The sequence below is a fragment of the Vipera ursinii genome (genome assembly GCF_947247035.1).
Source record: "Vipera ursinii genome assembly, chromosome: 14".
In the NCBI taxonomy this organism is placed as follows: domain Eukaryota; kingdom Metazoa; phylum Chordata; class Lepidosauria; order Squamata; family Viperidae; genus Vipera; species Vipera ursinii.
The window spans coordinates 8,469,132-8,487,853 of NC_139527.1; the positions used below are offsets into that span (position 1 = coordinate 8,469,132).

Consider the following 18,722-nt stretch of genomic DNA (forward strand, 5'->3'; position numbering starts at 1 on the left):
CTTTAATAGCTCGGTAAGATAAGGGATAAAAAAACAAACAGAACTCCGCAATCTCTTCCTTTAAGAGTCACAAACACAGTAGAGTCACTTCAAGAAGGAGGCACCGTTTAACTTTAATGGCTTCCTGCACTGCAGCTGCTTTTATTGGAAGGTTTACAAGATTGGTCTCTTTAAGCCAGACATCACTTCCTTTCCTTTAAATTTCCTCTTAAATTCTCCCATAGCTGTGAATCATTTTGGAACTACCAGAGATGTTGTAATATCGCACCCGGGAAGAACACAGTATAAAAACGAGTGATATTCTTGTAGCCTGGCTGGTAATTCTTGAGACTGCCACGAAGTTGCTGACAAGTAACGTGGAAAGAAATTTGCAGAAGGCTGCGTGCAGGTTCAAGCGTTGTAATTAATGCTTTCTAACTTGTATCTTGGTCTATATACCAAGCGAATGACCCATTGGGATCCCCATATCAAAATAACTTACCTTATGTCCGACCAGAACTTGAAAATAACATTTAACGTAGCACAAAATGGTTCGGTTGAGATCTGCATATGTGAGACTGATTGGGGTAGATTGCAAGGGCGACTCCGAAATAGAATTTTATCGTATTTTATCCATGTCTTAAATTATTGTACACTGTTACAATTTCATTTTAGATTGTATTTTATTACCGTTTCATTTTAAATCGTATTTTATTCTAATTCCATTGTAAATTGCATTTTTTCAAATTCCATTTTAAATTGCTTTTATCAAATTTTAGTAACAATTGGTTGCTGGAACTTTGCACCTTGATATGGCCCAAGGGTTAATCAGTAAAGACTTAGCTTTCTAACTTGCTTTTGTTTGGGTTAACAAAAAAAACAAAAACCACAGGCTAATAATTATACGGATGCAGAGGTTACTTCATAGATTTACAGAAGCTTACCTTTGAAGTCCCATAGGCCCCTTTAAAAACAAAAAAAAGCAACTGGATTTCCTTTGATTTCCTTGAAGACATTTCTCTTCTCATCCAAGAAGCTTTTTCAGTTGTGTTCTCCAGTTCTCCAGAACTGAAGAAGCTTCTTGGATGAGAAGCGAAATGTCTTCAAGGGAAAACAAAGGAATTCCAGTTGCCTCTTGAAAAAAAACAACACCCACCTTTGGGACTGAGAATCTCCATAGACCAGGGGTCTTCAAACTTGGCCCTTTTATGACTTGTGGACTTCAACTCCCAGAATTCCTCAGCCAGGCACGCTGGCTGAGGAATTCTGGAAATTGAAGTCCACAAGTCATAAAAGAGCCAGGTTTGAAGACCCGCGCCATAGACCTTTGAAGGGTGTCCCAGGGATTGTAATCTGTATAAAATGGAGCAGCGATACTCCTTTTATTATAGTAAATCTTTGATTCTGCAGATCTAGATTCAGTGGGCTTCAAGTGGACCAGAGGAAAATCTGAATCTCCGTTAAATATAGCCGAGCAATAGACAAGGTCTGTTGTTTTGCCAAACCAATTTGGGCAATGTTTGAACTTATTTGTACATTAAGGACGTTTGACCTACGTTCCATAGATTTTTACATGCATGTGTAAAGTCCCATTCACGTTAGCAGATGGGCTCTGAAGCAGCACATCTTCCCACGGTACAAACGGGTTAAGTCAAGAGTGGATTGTTGAGAACTGGATGCTCCTGTCTGATGAAATGTCAGTGGAGATTCTCAGTCACCCAGGTCCAGGTTGTCCCAAAGATGCTTTTTTTTTAGGAGGCAACTGGACTTCCTTGTGTTTCGCTTCTCATCCAAGAAGCTTCTTCAGCTCGGACTCCCCCCACACACAGCTTCCACAACAGCAGTCCTTTCAGCAGTTCCAAGAAGACTCCACACCCATTTGGGAGTCTCCCGATACTTCCATGTTACACCTCTGCTCCGTGAGCTGCATTGGTTACCAGTTGTCTTCTGGGTGAGATTCAAGGTGCTAGTAATGGTGTTTAAGGCCCTACATGGCATGGGTCCGGAGTACCTTAGGGAACACCTGCTGCCGGCGTCTACTTCCCTCCGTCCAGTGCGCTCCCACAGAGAGGGTCTCCTCAGGGTGCCTCCGGTCAGAGAATGTCGGCTGGTGGCCCCCAGGGGGAGATCCTTCTCTGTGGGCGCCCCGGAGCTATGGAACCAGTTACTGGTTGAGCTCCGGACGGCGCCCAACCTTCGCTCCTTTCGCCGCGATCTGAAAACATACTTGTACGAGCAAGCCGGCCTGGCCTGAGGGGGGATTGGTGGGGTTTTTTACTATTTTTATTGGGGTTTTTTAGTATGTATTAACTGTATTTTTAATTGGGCATGTATTTAATTACCTTTTATCTTTTGCAAATCTCTGTGTTTTATTCTTGCCCTGTACACCGCCCTGAGTCCTTCGGGAGAAGGGCGGTATAGAAATATTAATAAATTAAATTAAAATTAAATTTGCACCACTCAGGTGACCCTGAGGACACAGGCAAACCTCCAAGTGGCCTCAGCGACTCAGTAAAAGGATGCAAATGACCAGCTCTCTGCAAGGAGTATAAATCCTTCCCATTCCCCACCATCTAGTCAGAGCTGAAGAAGCTTCTTGGCTGAGAAGCGAAACGTCTTCAAAAGAAACCCAAGAAAGTCCAGTTGCCTCCTGAAAAAAAAAGCACCTTTGGGTCCTGTCTGATTAACGACTAATAATGTTTGCTGACTCCGTGCATTTCCCCCCCCCCGTCTTTTTTTCCCTTCTCCAGCACGGCTCCTTTTTCCTCACAGATCCTACAGGTGGATTTTGAGATGGAAGCACTCACCGAATTGCCGGGGATGCAGTTTATTACGTGGCAGGTTGAATATCCTGGAGGAAGGACGTCTGACCTCAGCATCTCCAAGATTTATGTTAGCCAGAAGGATCTCGTTGGCATTCTTCCCTTAGCTATGGTATGATAAATTATTTCTGCTCTTGGTTTGAGGATCACAACCGTATTAGCTCATCCACGACGTGGATAGACCAGAGTTGAATATAACAGAAATGTTCTTGCCTTCCAGTCTTTGGACTGAAGGTGAAAGTTGAAATCCAGGTGTGCTCCAGCTTATTTCTCTTACCTTATGATGCTTTGGGCGGTTAAGGAAGAGCAAATGAACCCAGAAGAGTAGAAGATAAAACAACCATGGTGGAAACCTAGTTGAACTGGGGGAGGGTTCCCTTCTGGGTTTCAGGATATTGGAAATTATTTTGGATTTTCTCTGTTTACGCTAATGTTCTGCAGAACTACAGGTCTTCTCCTACTGTCTGCCAGAGACCTAGATGTCCTACAATTCAATTTCTCCCATGTTCTGTCCATCATTCCTGCAATGATTGCTCCATCTCTGACATTAAACGCTTCTCTCTTCTGTTAGGAGATCTTTCTAGTGATGTACGTGTCTTGGCATCGTAGGTTGTTATAGATGTTCTCTAAGCTTGGTTTTTTATTTGTCCAGTTGTTCGGTTGCTTCTTGGAGAATCGAGGCTTGTTTGTTGGTTGTGGAATATATCGTTGCTGGGATATGTCAGGCATGAAAGACCAAGTTCACACACGAAGGTTCAAGAAAGCTGATTTATTGCTAAAATTCCATGCATGGGAATCTTCTCAATTAACCATCTGCACCTGCTAAGAGTTTTATAAAGGCCAACAGCACTCAAGGGGGGGGGTTGGATTTAGTTCCCTTGTGACTACGTAAAAGAGCTTATTCCTCTTTTCACACCACCTCCAGGCTCTGCCATCTCTTCTACAGTATGTAATTAAGTGGACTATGCTGTTTGGTGTTGTTGTTATCTAAGTGAGTGACCATGTCACGGTCTGCTTCTTGTTGAGCTGATTCAGTGCCGACTTCATTTCTTCTGGGTAGTGATTAATAGTCATGTGGTAAAGGGAGATGTTGGAATCTGAAGATGTCCGCACTTCTGGTGGTGAATGGAATGATCCATAGATGTCATCCAAGTTTAGATGATCCCTGATCCACCGGAGTAACAAGCTTCTAATTCATTGTTTGATTGTCCCTGGCTTAGAACTACAACTTAGACATTGGATCAGCCAATTGGAAAGATTTCAGGCAATAGGAGTTAATCAACAAAAAAGGAAGGTGGCTAAACAACAAATGGCTTTGTCTTACACTTACCTTTCCTTTTTGATATATTTTGTTAGGACATCACCTCCACCCTCCTTGAATTTATTAAGCCTAGGAGATAAACAACGAACGATAGTTCCTTAGAGTTCTTTCTAGGAATGTTTAGAGGTTGAGCTAGCTGGTTTTTTGTATTTATCTAGCACTTGGAAGGAAGGGACGCAGTGGCTCAGTGGGTTAGGACGCTGAGCTTGTCGATCAGAAGGTCGGCAGTTTGGCGGGTCGAATCCCAAGTGCCGCGTAACAGAGTGAGCGCCTGTTACTCGTCCCAGCTTCTGCCAACCTAGCAGTTCGAAAGCACGTAAAAAATGCAAGTAGAAAAATAGGGACCACTACGGTGGGAAGGGAACAGCGTTCCGTGCGCCTTTGGCGTCTAGTCATGCCCGCCACATGACCACGGAGACGTCCTCGGACAAGCGCTGGCTCTTCGGCTTTGAAACGGAGATGAGCACTGGCCCCTAGAGTTGGAAACGACTAGCACATGTGTGCGGGGGAACCTTTACCTTTACTTTTACCTAGCACTTGGAAGAATTGACTGTCCCAATTTGGGCATGAGGGAGACAGAGCTCTTTGATCTTCTGAGTGGTAGCAGGTGAGATATCCCAGGATGCTCTGTGTATTATCCTTCTGAAAATGGAAAATAGAATAGAATAGAGCTGAAAGGGACCTTGGAGGTCTTCTAATCCACCCCCCTGCTTGAGCAGGAGAACCTATACCATCACAGACTGGTAAATGTCTAGTCTCTTCTTAAAAACCTCCAGTGATGGAGCACCCACTATTTCTGGTGGCAAGCTGTCCCACTGTTCTCACTGTCAGGACGTTTCTCCTTAATTCCAGGTTGCTTCTCTCTTTGGTCAGTTTCCAACCATCATTTCTCATCCTTCCCTCTGGTGCTTTGGTGAAAAACCTGGCCCCTTCTGCCTTGTGGCAGCCCCTCATATACTGGAACACTGCTATTATGTCTCCCCTGTTTCTTCTTTTCTTTAGACTATCCAAACCCAAGTCCTGCAGCCGTTCTTCGTATGTTTTGGTCTCCAGGTCTTTGATCATCTTAGTTGCTCTTCTCTGAATTTTTTTCCAAACTCTCAACATGGCCCAAGCTAGGGGCTCTGATTCTTCCCAAAGGCCCTGTGGCACACGCCTTACTACAGTAAATCAAAAGAAACAGGGGAAAGCTTTGTTTAATGATCACCACACTGCTTTAGCAACCGTGGTGTTCTCTTAACGACCGCCACAAAACAAAATCATGCACAGCCACGTGGTGATTCGCTTAACGACCATGTCCATCTTACCATCGTAATTCCAGCCTTGTACGTCAAGAATACCTGTACTGGAAACTTCATTGCTTTAATAAACATTAATATCTGAGAGAAGGAATGTAAGGAACAGGTGACTTCCAATTCTTAGCTTGCGTATCACCCACATATAAATATAACTTGGTAATCATGAAGGAGTCCAATTATAATTTTCCAGCAATTGATCTTGAATTATTTGGATAAACAGCTGGATGGGCCTCCTTCCCATGAAATTCTAAAGAAGCCAGATTTTCAATGCCTATGGCGTGCACTTAAGAGGTGAACATCTATTAGGTATGTATGTATATGAGTTTTGGGGGAGATTATAATAGGAACTGGGTGGTTGCCTAGTAACAGGCTGTTAATTATTATGCTTCTAGTCAAGGTGGGGGAAATGTTTATGCTTTTTCTTGGAGATCACCAATGGAATTTACCAACTTTAAAACTCGCCTTTGGGCTTTAATGACCGAGACAATTATTGCAAGGGTTGATTATTCTCTTATTTAAAAACTAAACCAAATAAAAACATTTATCATGCTGGGTTTGTTGAATTATTCTAACCCAAGCAAGGGATTTGGCAATTGGGATGTTCAATACTGTAAGGCATAGAAGGTAGAATAATAGGGCTGGAAGGAACCTTGGGGGTCTTCTAGTCCAACCCCCTGCTCAAGCAGGAGACCCTATGCCAGGAGTAGGCAACCTTGGCTCTTTTATGACTCGTGGACTTCAACTCCCAGAATTCCAAGAATTCTGGGAGTTGAAGTCCACAAGTCATAAAAGAGCCAAGGTTGCCTACTCCTGCCCTATGCCATTCCAATAGGTTTTACAGGCATTCACAAATCTTTTCTGAGACTCTGGTGTGCTTGTGGTGTGTTTGTGCTGATGAGAAAGCAAGCAGAGTTTGCATTTCCAACATGGAATGTAGAATAATAGGGTTGGAAGGAACACTGGAGGTCTTCTAGTCCACCCCCCTGCTCAAATAGCAGAACTTATACAATCCCGGTCATATGGTTGTCCAGTCTAGTCTTGAAAATTCTTGGTCTACTGAGCAGTTGCCTGAAACAAAAGTAGGTGTTCCTCAACATTGACTTTCAACTTGGACTCTGATTTCTGCCTCCCCATTGCTGGTTTGCTTCTGATATCTACCTACGGTTCAAAACTGATTCCACATTTGCTAAGGTGTACGAACTCTTTTTCTATTAGGTCATTTCATTCCAAGCGACAAATTAGTCACAACCATTTCTCAAAATCTGTAGCCCTTCTTTCCAGAGTTTGCATTCTTTTCTTTTTAATCTTTCACTTAGACATTATTGATGTGCAAAAGCTGGAATCAAGTGTCAGCTGTTCTTAATTTTCCAAAGCTAAGCTGCTCTCTGCCAAGATCACTGGCCTGGATTTTTTAAATTTTTTTTTTTGAAAAGGTGCATGGTTTTTGCAAGCACTACAAAATTAAAAAGCTGATAAACTCACCAAGGTAGGGACATCCTGCTGAGAATCCCTGCTCAGATAAATTATTGTCAGCATCTGGAGATATTCTTGAATTAAGAATAGCTACAAAGTGTCATTCTAAACGGAAGACACCTTGACACAAAATTTGGGAAATCTGTAGTGTTTGTGCAATAACTTTTACAATTTTGCTAACAGCGTCACTCGGCCGTTTATTAACTGGATGGTCCTCTCTCCTTTTTTTAATTGTAAACAAGTCCCATTTATCCTACAATCCTATTCATTCATGCCTAAGAAGAAATCCCATTGAGTTTTATGGGCTTATTTCACAGCTGCAATGCAGAGGATCAGACTTTCAAAAAACATGGAACAATATCAATTTCCTACTCACAATGGTTAATGTCCAATTTTATGTACATAAAAAAAAGAAATTACAAGTCTGGTTGAAGAACAGTTCACTTTGAAGCTTATATTACCAATTCAATACTTCATTTACAGTTTCCTTTTATCATTCTGATACTCAGATTAATTGGTGTCTCTTCATATGTGCAATCAACACTTGTTCAAGTTAAAACCAGTTCAACATTTGGAATTAATACATGCAGGATTCATTTCTACATAGAATGGAGAAAGCTGCTGACATGAAGCATTAAAAAAGCAGCTTTTAACAATGCATATTTAGTTAATATTCATGTATTTACTTGGAGTGGGGAGTTATCACCCTTCTTCTGAGATCGCCCCAGGCTGCTTCCAATGAAAATAAGCATCAAAATGCTCTTTTGCACACATGCTCACAATATTAATAGATATGTATATGTGCATGTGCGTAAATAACGAGCTATCGTGGCTAGCAATGGTTCAGGAGCTCATAAAATATTTAAATACCTTCCTGTCTGTTTTGTGACTGAGATGCCCAACATGGCTAGGAACAAAATTGAAATGACATAAAAAAACAAACAAAAAAATTAAGGGGGAAATTGAAGGCATCACTAATTCGCCTGCTAGTTGTCCTCCTTGTGAGTCAAACCCATACTCTGTCCAAGGTCCTGAACAGTTGCAACCTTGATCCAGCCTTGCCAGTTGAAAATGTGTTCTTGGGTAAGTTGTAACTTGCAGCTGGATTGGATCATTTCCATCAAGTGATGCCAACTTAGATGGATAGGAGCTGAATTTTTTCCACCCTGAGTTGGAGGAAAGGGGTTCACTTTGTCCAAGAATGCCTTTCCTTTTGATCTAGTTTAATGAAGAGAAGGACTAGGGGTGACATGATAGCAGTGGTCCGATATCTCAGCGGCTGCCGCAAAGAAGAGGGAGTCAAGCTATTCCCCAAAGCACCTGAAGGCAGGAGAAGAAGCAACGGATGGAAACTCATCAAGGAGAGAAGCAATCTAGAACTAAGGAGAAAATATCTGACAGTTAGCACAATTAACCAGTGGAACAACCTGCCTCCATCACTGGTGTGAAATGGTACAAGGTTTCCTGCAGGGGGTTAGGCTAGAAGACCTCCAAAGTCTGTTCCAATTCTGTTATTCTGATCTTCTGAAGTTGTCATCTTCTGGCAGTTGAAGCTCAGTGTATAATAATAATAATAATAATAATAATAATAATAATAATAATAATAATAATAATAATAATAATAATAATAATAATAATAATAATAATAATAATAATAACCTTTATTGTCAAAGTACAACATGTGTACATTGAGATTAGCTGAGCCTCTCCCCGTGCTCCCTCCCCCCAACACCCAGTGACAACAAACCCTCCCAGTGTTTAGCTGGCGAACCCTCAAAGACTGAGACAATCATTTTACACTGACATGGCTCACGTATTATGCTAAGCCATCATTAGAATGGTTCCCCTTAGCTTACATGTTGGGCAGACCTAACCATTAGGTTTGCAAATCTTTCAACCTTGCTTTGCAGTATGGCAGGTTGTATAAACTCAGGCAGTTATTCAACTGTATAAACTCAATGAATCATTAAGTAACTTGCGGTTAATTCAGCCAGGTCTTAGAGTTTGCCAGATTGAAGCAATATGGGACGTGTCTAAGCAACCCATAAAATAAACTCTGAGAGTCTTTGGTGCTCTCTGAGCCTGGTGGTTTAACTTGCAAAAATTTCACTACCAAACTAGGTAATATCATCAGTGCTCTATAAGAAAATCACCAAGTTCAGAGCGCACCAAGGATCCCACAGTTCAACCCTGAGCTACAAGTATTCTCTTATGTTGGTAAAATAAATTCTGCTGGTGTTCATATCCAGGAAAGATAAGGATTCAAAGGAGAATATAAGATCCTATTTATTGTATTTATAGAGTGCGCTTTTATTTAGAGGCTGAATGCTAACAGGAAAGAGCTAGGGCTGGCTCAGGAATTCTGGGAGTTGAAGTCCATGAGTCATAAAAGAGCCAAGGTTGCCTACCCCTGAGCTAGGCAGATTTCTTAGGGCGGGCAGCTACACATCCTTGGTGTCACCACAGAGTAGCAATAGCAATAGCACTTAAGACTTATACACCGCTTCACAGTGCTTTACAGCCCTCTCTAAGTAGTTTACAGAGTCAGCATCTTGCCCCCCAACAATCTGGGTCCTCATGTTACCAACCTCAGAAGGATGGAAGGCTGAGTCAACCTTGAGCTGGTCAGGATTGAACTCCTGGCTGTGGGCAGAGTCAGCTTTCAGTGCTGCATTCTAACTACTGTGCCATCACAGCTCCTATCTGACTGTCTGTCATGTCTGTCTGTCTGTATCTGTCACAAAAGCAAAAGCAGTTAGACTTATATGCCGCTTCACAGTGCTTTACAGCCCTCTCTAAGCAGTTTACAGAGTCAGCATTTTGCCCCCAACAATCTGGGTCCTCATTTTACCAACTAGTAAGCTCCATCCTGTAAAATAATAATATGGGGAACTTCAATAACTTGCCCCAAATATAAGAAATAGTTTTAAGCTTTTTACTATTTTTAAGTTATTATCACTTCTATCTAAACATAGGAAGAACGGCTACAGGACTTGGGTCTGGCTAGTCTAAAGAAAATAAGAAGTAGAGGAGACAGGATAGCAGTATTCCAGTATCTGAGGGGCTGCCACAAGGCAGAGGGGGGCAGGTTGTTCACCAAAGCACCAGAGGGAAGGACGAGAAACAATGGTTGGAAACTGATCAAAGAGAGAAGCAACCTGGAATTAAGCAGAAACCTCCTAACAGTGAGGACAATTCACCAGTGGAACAGCTTGCCTCCAGAAATTGTGGGTGCTCCATCAGTGGAGATTTTTAAGAAGAGACTAGACATTCATCTGTCTGAGATGGTATAGGTTCTCTTGCTTGAGCAAGGGGCTAAACTAGAAGACCTCCAAGGTCCCTTCCAGCTCCTAGTCTATTCTATTCTATTCTATTCTATTCTATTCTATTCTATTCTATTCTATTCTTTCCTATTCTATTTTTCTCTATTCTATTCTATTCTATTCTATTCTATTCTATTCTATTCTATTCTATTCTATTCTATTCTATTCTATTCTATTCTATTCTATTGTTATCCCTTTGATACAAGTCTTACTTCAATCAAATTCTGCCTCTCCAAGGAACATAGGACGTAAGAGTTCCCTATAGTCTTAGATAGTCTTAGAACATCCATGTGTGGTTGAACAATCAGACTGAAGAGGGAAGAGAAACTGGTCTATAACCCAACAATAATTTGAACTGAGGATCCTTCCAGGCCGCACCCCGACTGCAGCAATATTGGAAACTATAAAGAGTGGCCTGTGTTTGTCCAGCACTTAGAGAGAGATTCTCAGCCATGCTGCCTTCCAATCCAGGCTGGAAATGGGACATTTATTACCCTTTGGATGTGCTTCTCCTTCCAGTTCCTTGGCTAGGACTGTGTAATTCACCATTCAAACTCAATAAGCCAGTTTTGTATTTCCAGGGTAATGAGGATTACTGGCAAACAAGGCTGAGCTAGCTGGTCGCTCAACAAAATTAAGATCTGTCTGTCTCTCTCTCTCTTTGTGCCTGTCTTTTCTTTTCTTATGAACAAGCAGAACTGTGTTCTTTAGTGTTTATCAGCATTGTTTTCTGGGTGGGTTTCTCCCCCCCCTGTTATATTGTCTTCTCTCTCTCTCTCTCTCTCTCTCTCTCTCTCTCTCTCTCCCTTTTATGTGGCAGCATGCCTATTGATTTGCTCTTTTCCTGTCCTCCTTTTCCTTTCTGTTGAATGCCCCAGGGATGTCTGGTTACAGTGCAATCAAATCCGATGGAAAATTGACTAATGAATTAAAGCTCGGCTGGGGCAAAGATTTCCGGTCCGGCTACGATGTGCAGAGTCATCCCTGGCTCTCCTTTGCCTCTAGACGAGAGGCAAAGCCTGTAATTTGGGGGTTTCTGGGGGAATTCACTCTTCTCTTTTGCCTTTTTTTTTGGGGGGGGTGCGTCGCCTGAAGGATGGAAGGATCCAGCCTGTCAGCCTTACCAGGTTGACCAGACAGGAAAACCCGACCGATGAGCTAATTCTGCTTGATTGCAAGGCTATATTAGCAGAATCTGAAAGTACGAGTCTCCTGCCCTCTCTTTTTACAGCCTGATAAGTTAGGGAAGTGTCAAGGTCCCGATAGATGAGACCAAATAAATCGGAACTCCGAGGCTAGAGGCTTCCTCAGAGAACATGTTTATTGGTTACAATGGATCAGCATGATCAAAAGTGAAACCAAGTCTGAAATTCCCTCCAAAGGGTTACATTATTACAAAGTTAAGCTTCCCACCCCAATACTAGGCAACTAGCTACATTTCCCAATAGAATAGCTTGGCAGCCTTCCTAACAGTACTCTCCAATCCGACTCTTTACAGTGACCTTGGTTCCCATGGGACAGAATTGTTTAGACTACCAAAAGACCTCCACTTCCCCCTAACCCTAACCATCCCATACTTGGGGCAACCTAGAACGAGCAAGATGGCTTCAGCCAGGTTCATTGTAGAGTTTCTCTCCCTTCCCAATATCAGCAGAGGTTCATTCTCCTATTATCTGATGGATCCCTAGCTAGAACAATCAACCAGTGGAACAGCTTGCCTCCAGAGGTTGTGGGCGCTCCATCATGGGAGGTTTTCAAGAAGAAATAGGATGGCCATTTGTCCAGAATGGTGTAGGGTCCCCTGCTTGAGCAGGGGGTGTATGTTGGACTAGAGGACCTCCAGGGTCCCTTCCATCTCTATGATTCTATGATTTGAAGAAACACAGATGAAGACACGAAGCTTTGTGCTACCTCCTTGGCTAATCTTAGTCTAGGAGGCTGAAGGTTACAAAGGACAAAATATTGTTAAAGCTGGTTAGATGGCAGATAGGCAGCAAAGGCTGTAAAGAGCTCCTCCAAAATTAAATTAAAAAAAATTAAGTTAAAGCTTCTGGGGGCAGGATAAGAACAACAGATGGAAGATAATTAAAGAGAGAAGCAACCTAGAACTAAGGAGAAATTTCCTGACAATAAACCAGTGGAACAACTTGCCTCCAGAGGTTGTGGGTGCTCCAACACTGGAGGTTTTCAAGAAGAGACTGGATGGCCATTGGTCCAGAATGGTGTAGGGTCTCCTGCTTGAGCAGTGGGTTAGACTAGAAGACCTCTAAGGTCCCTTCCAACTGTGTTATATTGTTATTCTGTTATTCCAGGGGTGTCAAACTAAATTTCATTGAGGGCCGCATCAGCATTGTGGTTGCCCTCAGGGGGCCGGGTGGGTATGGCCTGAGTGGGCGTGGCCTACTGGGTGGGCGTGGCTAGAGTGCGTATAGCCTACTGGGTGGGCGTGGCCAGCTCTACATTGTTCGCATGAAGGGTGCCTATGGGGGCCTGGGCAGGAGTGGGACAGATCTGAGGGTCTCTGGCGGAAGGAGGGTCTCTGGGCCAGGGCCAAGGCAGTGGGGGCCGTTCCCTCACTGTTTCCAGGATGGCTTTGTGGGCCGCATGAAACCACTTCACGGGCCGGATCCGGCCCCCGGGCCTTGTGTTTGACATGTCTGTGTTATTCTATCCCCATCAGTTAAAGAATTCCAACAGGTGGGGGTCCAGGAAGAGGGCCTTCTTTGCCATTGCTCCTGCCTTTGGGAATTTTCTCCCCCTCCCCACAGGAGCAGTAGACAATCCCCCCCCTTTCCTAGCCTTTCAGCGAGACTTGAAAACCTGCCTCTTCTGACTTAGTTGGCACTCACAGAGAACTCATGCAGCCATGGGGCTGGTGAGCATCCTGAAGCCCCCACCCTTCCCTTTTTAATTCCGAATTTTGATGACTTTAATCTTATTTTTTTTAAAACTGTTTTCATTATAATACTTCTGTCTATTCGTAGACCGCCCAAAGTCCCGGGTGAGGGAGATGGGCGGGATCTAAATACGATGAATAAATTAAATAAGTTATTTAATTTATTATCATTAGGGAAACTGAGAGTTGGTATGCAAATGGTTCTAGGTTTTTTTTTTTCCAAGGAGAGATCGCATTCATTTTTAACTCAAACTGCAGACGAGTTTTTCCTCAGAAGTTCCAGGGCCCTGTCTTGCTATTTGAATGACGTCTCCGTCGGAGCTGTCTCATTTGCCTCTCATCATATCTGATAAAGCACCTCTTTTCCACGCACAAGGGGAGCAGTTCAAGTGCCTTCTCCTTGCTTTCATGTCAGATATTTTATCTCGAGGGTGGTTGCCCTCTCGAGTTTCCAGAAGGATTAGAATCTCTTTGAAATTATCGATTTACAATCCGTGACAATCTTCCCCCCAAATGGATTTGAACCAGCCTGTAATTGGATAATTTGGCAACATGTAAAGCCCGACTCTAGAGGACTGAAATTACACTTGGTTGAAGGAAGGTCCGTTCTTTGTGTAGAATTAATTTGATTTCCTCTCCATTACAAGTGGCAACCGGAGTAGACTAGAGAGTGGATTATTGTTTTAACTCATAACGTCCTTTTTTTCCCCCTTTTAATTGCTGGGGGGGGAGGAAAGAGAGGGAGGGGAAGTGTCCGTTCCTTGTATTTATGCATTTAGTTGCTTTCCAGCATCTACACTGCCTTTCGCGAGTTGTGTGCAAATGTGATGTGGAAACGGTTGCGACCAGGTAAAAGCAAATGCCTGTAAGCGTCAGGGGTGAAAAACCATCTTTTCGTTGCTAGGCAAAAAGAACAGTAAAAGGCTTTTTTTTTAAAAAAAAAAAAGGGGGGGGGCATTCTTCAACCTACAAAGTTGTGTGAAATAATTAAAACAATTAAATTGGCTGCCCAAAATAATTGGACCCGGGAGTTCTCGGTACTCTCTGAGTAGTTTGGCTGTTTTCTTGCAGATGTTTCATTACTCAACTAGGTAATATCATCAATGCCAGAAAGGGGTGGGGTTTATAAGCTGGAGGAGGAGGAGAAGGAGAAGATGGGGGATCCTTGGAGCTGTCTGAGCTTGGTTATTTTCTTCCAGACATTTCATTAATCCAACCAGGCAACATCATCAGTTTGTGGGGTACAATACCTCAATCAAGGGACTATCAATTTAGTAAACAGCCTAATCATGGAACCCACAAATACTCCCACCAAAACTGGCACATCAAGCCTCTAGTATATAAATAGAGAACAGATCCCACACCCTTCTAGCACTGATGATGTGACCTAGTTGGATCGTGAAATGTCTGCAAGAAGACAACCCAGCTCAGAGAGCACCAAGGACCCTACAGTCCTCCTCCTCCTCCTCCTCCTCCTCCTCCTCCTCCTCCTCCTCCTCCTCCTCCTCCTCCTCCTCCTCCTCCTCTCTATTCTAGCACTGATAATATTAACTAATTGGATAATGAAACTTCTGCAAAAAAAAAACCAAGCTAAGAGAGCACCAAGGACCCCACAGGCCTCCTCCTCCTCCTCCTCCTCCTCCTCCTCCTCCTCCTCCTCCTCCTCCTCCTCCTAGCACTGATAATGTTAACTAGTTGGGTAATGAAACCTGCAAAAAACAACCAAGCTCAGAGAGCACCAAGGACCCCACAGTCCTCCTCCTCCTCCTCCTCCTCTTCAAACTATATATATATATATAAAACCCTATTCTTCTATGATCAGAAGAATTCAGGCCAAGCAACTCGCTCCCTGCCTTTGTTCTTTTATCAATTTTTGTCAGTCCCCCACTTCCTGTCTCTTCCTTCCTCCTCTTTCACGTACAGTCTTACACCTCGTCTTCCAGCTGGGTTGGCTGCTGAATATTCAGCCACAGCATTTTGCAAGGAGTCAGGTGAGGTGAGGAGAGGGAAGGTTAAGTCAAAATCCGGCACCGAGCAACGGTGAACACTGGATTTAAAGCACTGACATTTCACGAGACAAAATGGTAGGCGCTGATAAAAATGTAAATTTGAAGAGAGGGCAGGGGGGGAAAAATACTACTTTTCCCTAGCACTCCCCCCCCCGGTAGCTGTACTGAAATAGTAGAGAATCCCCAATGTGCAGTAAAATTCTACAAAACTTACTACCTTGAGATGCAGCTAGTTTTTTTAACCCCTGTGTGAAAGAGCCGTTAAGTATGCCAGGCTTTGCATATAAAACTGAGGGTTTATTGAAAGAAGATGGTTATATCTAAAAAAAAAATAGTTAGAATATATAGGAAAGGACCTGAAGGCAGGACAAGAAGCAACGGATGGAGCCTAATCAAGGAAAGAAGCAACCTAGAACTAAGGAGGAATTTCCTGGCGGTGAGAGCGATTAACCAGTGGAACTCCTTGCCTCCAGAAGTTGTGGGTGCTCCAACAGTGGATTTTTTAAGAAAAGATTAGACAGCCACACAGGGTTTCCTGCTTGAGCAGGGGGTTGGACTAGAACATGGCTACCAGGGACCAGTTCCGTGGACAGAGGTTTTTCCACGGACCGGAGGGTGCGTGGTTTTGTGTGCTGCCTGTGTCCCACGGATGGGGGCTTTGCTTGTTTGTGTGGACTGGTTGCTGGCATGCCACAGCCTGGTACTGATCCATGGACTGGGGCTTGGGGACCCCTGGACTAGAAGACCTCCAAGGTCCCTTCCAACTCTGTTATTCTGTTCTGTTCTAAAAAGCTTTAACAAAGCAGTTATGTTCTTGACCACTGGGCATTATCCTTCAGCCTGCTGTCTGTCTGTCTGTCCATATGTAGAGCTGGTATATTGTATTGTAATGTTGAAGATACTGCACTAAGAGATGAGTGAGCCAAGATCTAATTTCTCCTCAATCATGGAAGCTTTTTAGAAGACCTTGATCCAGACACCTCCCCCTGAGTCAATGTCCAAGGCAAACAAACACAGTCCACAGAAACTCCATCCTCAACACGAATGGTTGCCTTTGGCAACCAGCACTTCCCACACCTTCCCTTTTATTATTCAGCCAAGGCGTGGCTTCCTAATGCCTTCTCCTTTGCCTTTGGAGCCGCTCCGTTGCATTCCTCTGTCCTACTCGCTTCTCTTGCTGGCGTTTTCATGCATCTTGAATAATTCCCAGCTGTGTTTCATCACTGTCCAACTCAGACTCCCAGCACAGCTGTGTCTCAGCCTGAGTGCGAGTAGAGGGGCCAGGCTCCTGGTCAGACTGTAAGTCTTGGAGCTCCTCAGAGCTTCCCTCTGAATCTGATGACACTCCAGGCCCCCTCCTCCTCCTCATCTGATTCCTCAGACTCAGCTGCTGGATCCACCGGTTGGCGAGGAATGACAACAAGGACTTTGGGCCAGTCTTTCCCCCTCAGAAGTCCAAAAGTATCTACCTTCCAATGTGTATCATTGAAAGTATGACCCACAACCTTCAAGAACCTTCGTCCAGCAGTGGATGGATTTGAGTGAATGCCTGTACATAGGTGTGGGTGATATATTTCACATTGCATTATATACTTAAACTTTAAATTTCAATGTGAGAGCAGGTTATTTTTTTTAAAAAAATAATAATAATAATTGCAGAGTACTGGAGAGATGGGACTCAGTGAAGGCCTGGATGAATGCAAGAACATTTGCGTGGTTCAGATCAAGCTTCTTGGGTCGGATTATAAATTCTCATTAGTCTTGTGTTCACTCCCAGGCATTTCTGGCCAAGTAGAGTGGTCAGTCCTGGATTAATCTGACTTGGCATAAAGTCTCTTTCCAGGTGCCTTTTGAAATGGGGGGAGGGAGGCTGTTTTCCATGCAGGTGGTTGTCTCCATCTGAGCTTTGCACAAGAGCAAGGAGAGAAGATCTGATTTTCATTATTGTGGGGTTGCTGTTGTTGTGTGTTTTTTTTTTCTCCAATGGAAACGTTCTGTCAAGGAAATAATTAAACACAGATATACAAGAATTTGGGGAGGTAAATTAATGTTTTCTTTCCCTGCGCCAAAAACAAAGGAGGAGGATGAATCAAGACTAGATATTTCCAAGAGGAAATGCTTCCATGCTATTCTTATAAATCAACCCTTGTAAGCACATCTGGGAGGTGTTTGTTATGCAGCCATAATTTTTCCAACCAGCAGGTTTGGCTCGGTTGTTCCTGCAGCTGGACAGGTAAGAGGCTAGTAAGATATGCAGTTTTACTATGTCCCAAATTGGGAGCAAATTATTCTCCCTCCCACTATCATCAGGGAATCGAGGGTTCTGAAATACACCGGCTTAGAAGGGAGTTATTAATGATTAAAAATCCATCTTTCATGGGGTTCCCACCTGAAACCCGCCTGGAGTGTAATTTATCATCTTCCGTCTCTCTACACAAGCCTTTGCAAATTAATACACACAACAAGCACGTCGCTAATATGTAGACACACTTTGGCGAACGATGTATCCAGTGGCACCTCGCATTTATCACACCGTTGTATCAAGAAGCGTACTGAGATCCAAGAAAGTGCACACACACACACACACAAAAAAAGGAAAAGAAAAGAAAAGAAATTGGATTACTGCACTTAATTCTTTCTTGTGGGTTGGTGGAAAGTATTTTTATCATTGGCTGCAGCCAGTTGGGCTCCCATTGGTTTACATTTAGCACAGTGATATCATTCATGTACAACCGAAACAGTATAATTAAATGTAAAAAAAATGGTTTTCTGGGTGTTGTTTTTTTTGTTGTTGTTGTTGGTGTCGTCTGGACCTCAGGGCAGTCATTCTTCATGGCTCTTTTTTCTTTTTTCGTTTTTTTTTTTAAAAAGTGTCAGGCCTAGGTCTCTTATTTAAAAAGGAAAGGAGTCAGGATGGAGAACAGGGGTACCCCTTTGCCCAACGCATACCACTTATGTCTGTGTTTATGGGTATATAGTACGCACATTCACACATGCAGGCATACCCATGCGTACATACGCAGGTCAGGAGTCTCTCAAAATCTGGTTGGGTCGACAGGCCTAGGGGGTCTAAAGAGATTGATGGTCCAGTGAGGTGGCTCCATGGTTCATAATGTTTCATGCTCTGTCCTAGCCTTTAAATAGAAATATTGATTCTGTTGAATGTTTTAAGATTTATTTCAATGGTTTTATTGTACATCCCCCAGAATCGGGTTTTGTAAGATGGGTGGCTAGATAGATAGATATAGATAGATAGATAGATAGATAGATAGATAGATAGATAGATAGATAGATAGATGATAGATAGAAAGATAGAAAGATAGAAAGATAGATAGATAGATAGATAGATAGATAGATAGATAGATAGATAGATAGATAGATAGAGGGATAGGAATAGAATAGAATAGAATAGAATAGAATAGAATAGAATAGAATAGAATAGAATAGAATAGAATAGAATAGAATAGAATAGAATAGAATAGAATAGAATAGAATAGAATAGAATAGAGAATAGGAAAAAGAATAGAGCAGAACAGAACAGAACAGAACAGAACAGAACAGAATAGAATTCTTTATTGGCCAAATGTGATTGAACACACAA

At 42.9% G+C, this 18,722-nt stretch overlaps 1 protein-coding gene across 1 annotated transcript in view; it reads left to right on the forward strand.

The window, feature by feature from the left end:
* LOC310646625 (transmembrane protein 132D-like) overlaps positions 1-18,722 on the forward strand; it is a gene marked incomplete at both ends in the record, with an annotated part of 241,456 nt that overhangs the window by 154,025 nt on the left and 68,709 nt on the right. The window contains one exon of the mRNA XM_083373227.1: positions 2,730-2,913. Within this exon, the coding sequence (XP_083229353.1) occupies positions 2,730-2,913 (184 nt within the window). The remainder of the gene's footprint in view (positions 1-2,729; positions 2,914-18,722) is intronic.